This window comes from Agelaius tricolor, unplaced genomic scaffold (assembly GCF_023055355.1).
Source record: "Agelaius tricolor isolate 1412-34295 unplaced genomic scaffold, bAgeTri1.0.p SCAF_44, whole genome shotgun sequence".
In the NCBI taxonomy this organism is placed as follows: Eukaryota; Metazoa; Chordata; class Aves; order Passeriformes; family Icteridae; genus Agelaius; species Agelaius tricolor.
The window spans coordinates 3094211-3105358 of record NW_027269304.1 but is presented as its reverse complement, the minus strand read 5'-3'; the positions used below and the strand labels follow the sequence as shown (position 1 = coordinate 3105358).

General features: G+C 47.9%; 1 protein-coding gene across 1 annotated transcript; it reads left to right on the top strand.

Annotated features, from left to right (window-relative positions):
* The first annotated feature begins 5475 nt into the window (after positions 1-5475).
* ZCCHC9 (zinc finger CCHC-type containing 9) lies at positions 5476-10899 on the top strand. Its single transcript, XM_071455072.1, has 5 exons — positions 5476-5820; positions 6959-7109; positions 7336-7428; positions 8332-8400; positions 9971-10899. Exons 1-5 carry the CDS (start codon positions 5554-5556, stop codon positions 10084-10086), a joined length of 696 nt encoding a protein of 231 aa, XP_071311173.1. The 5' UTR covers positions 5476-5553; the 3' UTR covers positions 10087-10899.
* Positions 10900-11148: the final 249 nt, after the last annotated feature.

Here is an 11148-nt window from a genome sequence, read left to right as displayed (position 1 = left end):
ACTCTGATTCTCTATAAATCTTTGAAATTTATTTTATTAAGTGCCCCAGGAGCTATGTGCCATGCCTCAAGCACTTCTCTAATGCTCTTGACAAAGCAGCTAAGGATCAGCAGAAATAATCTCTCAGGTCAAGCTCCATCAAAGCCCAAATGCATCAAAGCCCACCTGTGCTCCATTAGGCAGTTCATGAAGGGTGAGAACTGGGCAGGAATTTCCCATTACAAGACCAGAGAAAACAGCCACTTGAGATGAGATGTTAAGAAGGAATTGTTCCCTGGCAGGCCCTGGCAGAGGGTGCCCAGAGCAGCTGGAGCTGCCCCTGCACCCCTGGCAGTGCCCAAGGCCAGGCTGGACACTGGGACACTGCGAGGTGTTGCTGGCCAGGGTCTGTGCACAAACCCCAGACAGGACAGGGCTGCTGGGAACGTGCCTGGAGCTGTTTGATTTCCCAGCATCAGCCTCATTCCATGGCCATGGCAATGGGAAGATGCCACCAGCTCACATCCCAGGCAGCAGACACAGAACTCAATGTCACAGCTCACTCTAGGAGTTTTTTGGCCAATCCCACAAAGCAAAAGCACATTGACAGTGTTTATATCTGTACAGTAAATATTCTATATTGACAGTAGTTCTGTCCAATCACTATAAGCACAGGTACCTGTGGTTAAACAATGCCTGCTTATTTCAAACACAATACCTGCTTGTGAGCCTTCAAACACAATGCACAGAGCTCATTATTAAGCTTTAACTTCCTAATATCTTGCTAGATAAACTTTCTGTAGCTTAGGGAGTTATTCTAGACAAGTGTTAATAGACAGATCATGGCTCTATTTGTCCTTGCTTTTCTACTTTTTAAATAATTTTTCTGCTGACCAATCTCATGGCTGCTGCTTAGCTCCAGTCACAGTTCTGCTGTCTCTGGGGCCTGCATTTTGCAGCTTTCCCAAGCCCTCTGATTTTGTGCATTCCCACAGAAGGTGTCCCTGCCATGGCAGGGGTGGCATGGTGGGATTTAGGGTCCCTCCCAACCCAAACCAGCCTGTCAAGTCCGTAGCAGCAGCAGGAGTACCTGATCTCACATGTGACACTTCACACCTGAAATCCTTGGCTGCCCCAAGGAAAACTGACAATGGGCTCGGCAGGTTCATGACTCTGTCACTCCTGCAGCACAACTGATGAAGTGTTCCTCTGGAAACATCAAAACCAAGAGGGAGCAGATAACATCAGGAATGAGTTACAGCTAATATTTATATGCAGAATTACTTTACTAATGAGATTCGCTGGAATGCAATTTAAGAGCTGCATGCTCATCTCTCTCCTGCAATGCCTCTTATAGTCTGCCTTCAGCCTAAGGTTTAATTAAAAGACTAAAGACTTAAACAGTCACTCCTTTTGCCTGCAAAAATGCCTGTGGGAGACACCAAAATGCTCTGCATATGGCACAGAAGTCCTACCAAGCCAAATCTCCCAAGAGGGCACAGAGTCACCTACTGCCCAGCCTAGTGCTGATGACTGATACCACATTTTTAATTCACTCTTAATTACTACACACAAATATAGAGCTCCTAATGAGAAAATATCAGTTATATTACAGTAATAAGTCTATCAGTGAACAAGGGTAAGGAAAGTATTTTTTTAATCTACCCACTGTTCAGGGAACTTAGGTGGACCCAGCAGAGAGGAAAGAAAGAGGAAAGAAAGCTGATAAATTATGCCAGTCAATTTTTATCTATTTTATGTCTATTCTATTCTGAATATGCTGTAAGTTTTCAGTGTACACCTTTAAGAGGTATCTGTCTTAGCTCTCATTCTCTCATTCCAGTTTAATTCTCTGCTTTCTGAACCAGCATTTGGGCTTTGAAATTACTGACAATCTGCCTGGTACTTGGCCATAACTGCATGAACTACTGGCTTTTTAAAAAAATTATTTGTATTTATTTTTATTTTTCTGAAGAAATAAGGAATTTATCCTTTTCTTGACCAAGAGGAATATAAGAAATTAATAAGACTGAAAAGACTAGAGCACTCTCCCTTGCTGGTCCCTATGACAAGGAATCTGCACCTCTGCTGCTCCCTGCAGTTTCAACCTGTTCCTTCTCCTTTTCTCTGTGAAATGCAGCAGTTGTCCAAAATACAGTCAATCCTGCAGAAAAGGACTGTATCCATACACAAGAGGGTAACCCATTCCTCCTTTGTTCATCCATACCTTCAACCCTAGAAATTACAACTTTGTGATCTGAAGACACAAGCTTAAGCCAAGTGCTGTGCAAATCCAGTTTAAATTCATTCATCTCCTCACTGTGGGTTTCTGGAAAAAGCAAAATCACATTCTCCCGTGAGAGAACAGTGTTTCCTGCTCAACAGGCAGCCACCAAAGCTAAAATCAGGGAAAAATTATTGTGCTATCCTGACAGTAAATGTCTAACATTCCAACTTGAGACAGTTTCTCAGACTGTCATTTTGATACAAAAATAACAAACAGCAGCTTTGCAGTGGAAAACAGCCAAATAAAATAACTGACCACAGACCTTAACCTTCAAAGGCTTCAGTTCATCCAGGCACTTAAACATTCCCCTGAACATAAAGCAACACATATCTGAGTTGACCCAGCAACAAAAGTTAATGGAGCAACTTATTAAAATATGGTTGTTAAACGTCCTGAAGGGGTCGCAGCTGTGAGCAACACAGGCTGGTGGAAATGACATCCAGGGCTGGTCAGCCGAGCAGGCTCACTGAAGGGGATGCTGCCCTGGTTATAGCCATCAAAATCCCATAAATATTTAAGATTATAAATATAGCACAGGTAATCATTTAGCACTGACAAGAAGGCAGAGCAGTAAATGCTAAGCCATCTGTTCATCTTATGGAGAATAAATCAAAGTGAACCACCTGCACAGGAGCCTCAGATTATTGCAGACGTAACAGAATTTAAGAGGGAATGGGGCCAAATTTTCCTTTCTCTCCCTGGGCTTCCATTCAAATTAAAACAACCAGGAAAATGTCACCCTGACACTCTGGTAGTATTAACTACCCAATCCACACAGGCAAAAAAGAGTGAACAAAGATAACCTCAGTTGTGTGTGTGTGCAAGCACAGCCTCTGGTACCCCCCCTTCAGCAGACAAAACCTCCTGTTTGGGGTATGAGGATTATGAATGTAGGAACACTGTGCTGTGTTCAGACAATTCGCTGTTTCTTAGGGAAATTTTTAAAAATTAATAAAAAAAAAAAAGAAGTTACAATTATTTGCACTGCTGCTGGCTTGCTCATAACTCACCTGGGGAGCTCCCAGAGCAGTAATGTCAACCTGGAACAAATCCCACACCAGTGCAAATTTAAACAGGTGTGGCCTCTGCCAAGTAAGTGACACTGGAGGTAAATGCTGTCTGGCTGATGGAGCAGGAAGGTGGTAAACACCCTTTTTCACTGCCCGCAAAGCTGGATCTTAAGGGTGGCTGATCCTGCCTAGATACACACACATATAAAATTCCAGGCTGGGGAAGACAGGACAGCACATTCAGGACTCCATCAAAGCAGAAAGAAAGCAAGTTGCAGGAGCAATGGGGACCTCATGCTGTGGCTGAGCTGCAACTACACCAGCAAAGGAGGTGTTTTTAATTTTAAGAAGACATACCGGTCCCATCTGGTTTTATTTCCTGACTTTTAAGCGGCATTCATAAGTTTTGGTTTTTTTATCTGCAGTCAGGGCTAATTGCTCTTAAACGCATGCTCGTCCTACCCGGCAGCGGTGCAGTGTAGAGAACTCTTGGTGCACACCTCCCTCTAGTGGGCTCAAAACCCCGGAAAATCGGCAAAACCCGCCAGTTCCTCTAGGGAAACGCAAGTGTTCGGGATAACTACTTGAGGAAGTGTAATATTCATTATATGTTTCATATAGCGTATGTATAATGCATATACCTTTATAACACCAACCAGGAAGCGTCATGGGTGTGAAAAATGCATATTTTATGATTGGCTTTTCACAAATATTAAAATGAATATTATATGTGTTGTGTTTGAAAGTAATGCTGCGTTAATTCTCTTAAGTAGTGTGTTAAATATAATTTTAGGTTATAACAAAATGTTAAAATAGAAACCATGCTATGTAGGATACTTTTTTTAAAGAAAGGGCTTGCAGCAAGATAGCAGCCACAGGACACCTGAATCTTTCAGAGAAATGGAATTTATTGCCCCATTATCAGGAGAAATGAATTGTTCCTGCCTGCTCAGGCCTGGAGACACCGCCAGGATTCAGAGGAAGCAGCTGACACTGCCCAGACAGAATCCTGTGTTGGAATGGAATTGATGCATCATGGATGAGGTGTATGAATATGCAACAGGCTGTTGTTTTAAGGGTTAATCCTCTGTTAACGTGGGTTCTTTTTCGCGGGGTTCGTGCTGCCCAGAAAAAGGTACCGGACGTCTGTAACTCTTTGTTTTTATTGTCTCATATTGTCCTAATTCAATTTGTCCAAATTATTATTACTCTAATTGTATTACTATGTTTATAACCATTTTATTACTATTAAACTTTTAAAATTTTAAAAACAAGTGACTGACGTTTTTCACAATGGGGATCCAGTGAAATGCTAAGAATGCAAGATGCAGTAGCCTAACTTGAGGCAAGAGGGAAGCATTATTTGGCTTATCAACATTAATTTCAGCTGCTGAGTGGCCTCCTCCGAGAACAAAGCCGGCGATTTACCGCGTCACCCCTCACTGTCCCCAGGTGAGACCCCACCTGCAGAGCTGCCCGGCCTGCAGGAGCCCTGGGGCTGCTGAGGGGCAGGGCTGGGACCCCAAAGCCCCGTGCTGGGCCCAGAGCCCAGAGCCCAGAGCCCCGTGCTGGGCCCGGAGCCCAGAGCCCCGTGCTGGGCCCGGAGCCCAGAGCCCCGTGCTGGGCCCAGCCCAGCGTGGGCAGCAGGGCAGGGGCGATTCTGCCCCTCTGCCCCTCAGTCAGAGCCCACCTGCAGAGCTGCCCCAGCCCTGGGCCAGCCCAGCAAGGAGCTGGAGCTGCTGCAGCCAGGCCAGAGGAGGCTCCAGCACGGGCAGAGGGATGGAGCAGCTCTGCCGGCAGCCAAGGCTGGCACAGCTGCCATTGCTCACCTGGGCAGGAGAAGCTTTGGCCTGAGCTCAGGGTGGCCTGGCAGGGCCTGAAGGGGCCGCAGCAAAGATGGACACGGACAATTGCCAAGGGCTGCGGGGACAGCAGCCGGGCAATGGCTGCCAGTGCCAGAGGGCAGGGCTGGCTGGGATCTTGGCAATGAGGAATTGTTCCCTGGCAGGGTGGGCAGGCCCTGGCACAGGGTGCCCAGAGCAGCTGGGGCTGCCCCTGCATCCCTGGCACTGCCCAAGGCCAGGCTGGACACTGGGACACTGCGAGGTGTCCCTGCCATGGCGGGTTCCCCACAGCCCCTCACGCACCGCCTTCCGCCCAGCTCCCCGCTCCGCCTGCCCCGGCTCCCGCTCCTCCTCTTCCCGTCCGTCATCACCGTGCGCGGCTTGGCCGTGCCGGAGCCTTTTCCGGGGCCTTTGCCGGTGCCGGAGCCGGGCCATGACCCGCTGGGCCCGGCGCAGCGCCCCGCCCGGGGCCCGGGCTCTGTCCGCCACCCCTTGGGAGCAGCTGGCGCCGGGCGCGGAGCCGGAGCCGCCGCCGCCAGCCCGGAGCAGGAGGAGGAAGAAGGAGTACGAGAACCAGGACGTGAACGGGTTCGCGGCACACCGCGGGGAGCAGCAGCAGGAGGAGGAGGAGGCGCGGAGGAAGGACAGGCGGCGGGAGAGCAGGAGGCTGAGGAGGCAGGAGAGGAAGAAGAACGCTATGGTGAGCCCTGCCCTGCAGACACAGGAATAAAGGGAGAAACCCTTTCTGCCCAGCGATGGATAGTGTGTCAGCTGGCATGAACAGTGAGCACAGTTACACCCTTTGTAATAAAAATGTGTCGGGTTAAGGCTGGGGGGATGCCGGTGATAGCCTGTCCAAAGTAATCTAATCAAAGCAATACAATTACAAGCTCTAACTCCTAGTAAAGCTCACACAGAGCACAGTCCTCACTCTGTGGGGAAGAGACAGTAGGTTCAGCTGATCCCACATTCATGATTACCATGGAGTCTTCCCAGACTTCTCCCTGCTCCTAACCCACTTTTATACCATTTATTTACTGTTAGGTGGAGATTCAGTGACTTCAGCCACACATCTTAGTTAGGGGTGGTCGTACCTGGAGAGTGGGTCGCTCAGGGTAACCCTGGGCAGGGATTTCACCCCAGCTGTTGATCCCACAGGACATCCTCCTTTATCTCCCTTGCCTTTCAGCTGCTGGGTGGCTGATCAGCTGCAAGGTTCCTTCCTCTGCAAGGATTTTGGCAGGGCTGTGGGGTCTCTGTCCTGCTCCACGCTCCTGTTAGTCCTGCCTGGATTGTGCTCCGTGGGGGGGGTCCCATCCAAGGAGTAGACACTGAAATTTTCCCCTGAAATTTCCCCTTTTAACCCCCAGTCATTTTCCCACAACGCTGTTAAAAGAGGTACAGGTCTCTCTCTCTCCCCGCCTGTGGTGGGACTCAGTAAGAGCTCAGCCCTCCCCTGCCACAGGCACACCGTGCTTCAGGTGAAAGATGTGAAGTTTGGAACAAAAGGTGGCTTTCAGTCCCAGCTGTAGCCTTTAGCGTGGCTTTGCTGGCTCAGCACTGTTCCCCCTGCCCCTTTGAGGATTCCCCAGCCCCTCCTGGTTCCTGGGTGAAACTAACTCCTGCAATTTCAATGCGCGATTCATCAAACTGCGTGTTGCTGGTTAAAGGAGAAAAGTACCCATGATAATGTGGTTTGCTGGCAGAGCATAAAGTCTCTTCCTGGCTGCTTTTTCCTGGGGACAAAATGGTGTTTGCTCTACAGGCCCCGTGAGGCTGGGATTTCCAGGTTTTGAGTGCCACTCACAGAATTCATCACTGGATTTTCCTTTTCCAAGGTGTGTTTCCACTGCAGAGAACCTGGCCACGGCGTGGCTGATTGTCCTGCAGTGCTGGAGAGCCAGGACATGGGGACGGGGATTTGCTACCGCTGCGGATCCACGGAGCACGACCTCAGCAAATGCAGAGCCAAGGTGGACCCAGCTGCTGGTGGGTCTCAGGAATTTTTGCTGTTGTGAAGTGCTTGGCTCTGAATTGTCTGAGTGCTGACCCTGAAGCTTTGTGTGCTAGAAATTGAAGTTTTGCAGTATTAACAGGGAGCCTGGCAGTAATTTGTCGCATGAAGTGATTAAAGTGTTGTCATTGCACTGTGTTGGGTCTGTGGCTTCACCAGGGTTTTGATGTGGACCATAAACCCTGTTGTGGAATTTTGCAGGGCCATTTCCATATGCAAAGTGTTTCATCTGTGGTGAGATGGGACATCTGTCAAGGTCGTGTCCGGATAATCCCAAGGGGTTGTATGCTGAAGGTGAGTGTTCTGATTCACTAAATTTAGTAAAATTTAAATTTCTGTGTCCTTCCTACCTGACACAGAGCAAAGTAACTCTGCAAGAGAATGAGAATGTGGCTAAAAGGAATTCCTGTGTATCTTTCAGTGAAAGCAGAGTGATTCTGGGGAATTCGTTGTCAAATGAATTACCTGGAGATTTCTGTTTTAAGGGTAGGTTTAGTATTAAATGACAGGATGAGGTGCAAAGTGTGAGACTTCGCTTGTGCCTCAGCATCAGAACAAAGGAACAAAATCCTGTGTGAATTAGGCAGTGTGTATTTACATGCACCCAAGTAGGTGGTAGGAACATTCCCACACAGTAGCTTAAAATTCTGGGAATTACAAAACACAGGCTGTCACTAAAGGAAGAGCATCTTCAGTCTGAGTAATGAGAAATGGGGTCTAACTTTGAAGATTTCACTCCTCCATTGGCTCCAACAACCAGCATTCTGGTGTTTCCCAGCACAAATGTGGGGCCTTGGCAAACTCCAGAGGGTGATCTTGCAGCACAGCTGGAGTGGAACAAAAATCACCTTGCTTTCAAGTGTTTGTATTCTGGGATTTTGTGTTGTGTAGAATTTCACATCTCAGTGCCTGCAGTTGGATTACCTGCCTCTCAGGAGCCCCTGTCAATTTTATAAGTTCATTTGAGTGTGGATTTCAGCAGAATTCAGCCTGTTTCTCAAAATTAGAGCTTCCAGCAAATCAGAAGTGCCCAGTGAGCAGTGGCTGGAATGCGTGGTGTGTAGTGCTGTACAGCACAGTGTGACCCCAAACAGCTCTGTCCCTCACAGACACAGGAAGGGTGTTTGGTTGGGTGTTTTTTGGGTGTTTTATGGTGTTTTTTCCCCTCAGATGAGTAACAACTTTCTGTGTGAACAGGTGGGGGCTGCAAACTGTGTGGCTCAGTGGAGCACTTCAAAAAAGACTGCCCGGAGAAGCAGAACGCAGGTGAGCTGCAGGGCTGTGGGGTGGCTGTGGGTCCAGCAGGGTTCAGCTGCTGCTCTGCATGGCTCTGGTCAGGGAAAAGGCTTGGAAGAGGGCTTGGAAGAGGGCAGAGGTGACCTTTTGTTTGGACAGCAACAGGGAAGGGTGTGGAGGAGGCAGCAAGTTGCAGTGCAAAACTAAGACAATTCTTTTTTTTTAAACAGAAAGTTCATCTTGTGTGTATCTGAAGGCCATATGAAATAATCTGGTTGGGGTTTTTTTTGGCCAGTAATTGTGCTGCTGTTCACAGTCTGGCAGCTGTACAGCAGAACTGGCTGCTGCTTTTTGCAGATTTCAGTGTGGAGTGGTGGAGCTGAGCCCAGTGCCAGGTGCAGGGTGGTGGTGTGTGCAGGCAGGTGTGTCAGGCACCCAGGACAGGGACAAGGAAGATCTGTCCAGCTGGATTCACAGCTAATGGACTGCTTCCTTACGTGTTCCTCAGCTATCCATGTGGGTGGAAAAATTAATTTAGGTACCCCAAACCCCCACTTGTCCTACAGGAGGCAAAGCATCCAAAAAGGGTTTGAAGAATGATCCTGTTACTGGAGTGGTGACACACTTGTGCATTTTTCTACTTTGTTTCTATGACACTTAGTTATTGTGCCACTTCATAATCCACTTTGGTGAAAATTGTGTAAGAATTATTTATGGCATTCTCTATATCTGATCCTACATTAATGATATTTTTAGGTCTGAGACCGTATGTAGGATTCTAGGTATGTATTGCTTTTCCAGTTTCGAATGGGTCAGATTCGGTCTGAATTGGTATGACAGAAGTTTATGGCACCAAAAGACTCTGAAATTTCCCCAAACTCTTTTGCAAGTAGCAAGGCTGTACCCACTTGAGTGACTGATGTTTTAGAAGCCTGTAGGTAGATTTTTTTCTACCTTTTTGTGGCAAGTTTAGCATCCATTATGAGGACTGTAGGGCTGTTTATTTTCCCAAGAGACTTCTTTCAAAACTAGCAGTGCTGGTAAAAAGCAGTCGAGTTACTTGGAACTGTGACACCATTGGCAGGAATTGTGAGAATTGTGATATTTAAGATCAAGTGTGCATTGTGCAGGGGATGTTCAGGTACAAGAGGACAGGTGAAAGCTGGCAAAGACATTCAGGCACTGCAGATTCCAGTTTCCTCAGGCAGATTGGGCCAGCCTCAGTGCCCAGAGCCTGATGTGGGCTCCTGTGGCATTCCCCATGGGCAGAGGGGCAGAATCGCCCCTGCCCTGCTGCCCACACTGGGCTGGGCCCAGCACGGGGCTCTGGGCTCTGGGCCCAGCACAGGCTTTGGGGTCCCAGCCCTGCCCCACAGCAGCCCCAGGGGGTTGGGCAGCTCTGCAGGTGGGGTCTCACCTGGGGACAGTGAGGGGTGACCCGGTAAATCGCCAGCTTTGTTCTCGGAGGAGGCCACTCAGCAGCTGCAGTTAATGTTGATGAGTCAGTGTGTGCAGTGCTGGGTGTGCTGCCCTGCTGGGGCTCAGCCCAGGCCGTGCAGGGGCAGGGCTGGCCTGGCACTGCTGTCCTGTGTCCCTGCAGAGCCGGTGACAGTCGGGCGCTGGACCCCCGGCCTGAGCGCGGACCACGAGGACATCGTGGCCACACCAGCACTGCAGAGAGCGCAGCCCAAGCGACCCAAGGTTGTCACTTTCTGAAGGCTCCTGCCTCTCAGAGAGTTCTCCTGCTGCACTCAGTGCTGACGACAGAGAGCGGATCCAGAAAATCAAGCAAGCTGCAGAGGAACTGTTGGTTTTCTGTCTCCCCTCATTTTCCCGGTTTGCCTCCCAAACTTGCCTGGCGCACTGTAAAGCTGGGAACAACAGGAGCACAGCAAGTGGCTGTTTTATTAAAGGAATTGTGGGTGTTTTCTAAAGGCTCTTGGATTCTGGTTTGGTTTTGCCTTTTCCTTTTAGGAATAATGAAGTTATTCCTCCATGTGTTCCAGCTTGAGCAGTCTTGTGGTGAAGGTTCAGATCAGCCCTGTGGGCTGTAAAGCTTGGGGTGCAGTTCCTGATGGTTGTAGTGGTAATTATCAGCCATTAACCTGATTGGTCATGCACACTGGGTCATTTCAGTGTGTTCACTAACAGAATCCAGCCCTTCCTCTGAAACCTCTGGTGAAACACACCCCTAAGGAATTAAAGAGCAAGTGAGAAGCTTCCTTAGCTTATTTACTTCTTTTTCAAAGAAAGTGCTCAAAAATCTGCAGTGTTTCTATACCTTGATGAGCTGGAAGTAAACTTTTCTTAAAAAAAAACCCCAAACTGGCAGATATTAAACAGAAAAATTAAGAAACCAACTCCAAACAAGAGTTCCTGCATCCACCAGTATTACCGGAGAAATGCACCCTGACCTTCCCTCACATATTTTTCTTGCAGCAAAAAACAAATATGGGGAATTAAATTTTGTGGGGATATTTTATATTTGTACAGGTAATTATTTTTAATAAAATATTGCTAAAGAATACAGTGGTTAGAGGTTATATTTTAGATTTCTGTGGAGACTGAGATAAGGGGTGTATGTTCAGTTAGTATTAATCAAAGCACATTTTTAAATGGGGAAGAGGAGTGGGTGTGAATGAAACCAAGGAATAATTATGGAGTTTTAGTTAACTATTGGATAACAGCTCAAAGCTATCAGTTTAATGTGGACATTTTGGTAACAGTCATTTATACCAGCTTAGAGAAGCATTTCCCTTTCTATTTTACACATTAAGT

Bases quoted from the DNA above. Each gene is read 5' to 3' on its own strand.
- ZCCHC9 (XM_071455072.1), top strand. From the start codon at position 5,554: ATGACCCGCTGGGCCCGGCGCAGCGCCCCGCCCGGGGCCCGGGCTCTG. The intron at 5,821-6,958 runs GTGAGCCCTGCC...TCCTTTTCCAAG, and splicing joins AGAGGAAGAAGAACGCTATG to GTGTGTTTCCACTGCAGAGA. The intron at 8,401-9,970 runs GTGAGCTGCAGG...GTGTCCCTGCAG, and splicing joins CCCGGAGAAGCAGAACGCAG to AGCCGGTGACAGTCGGGCGC.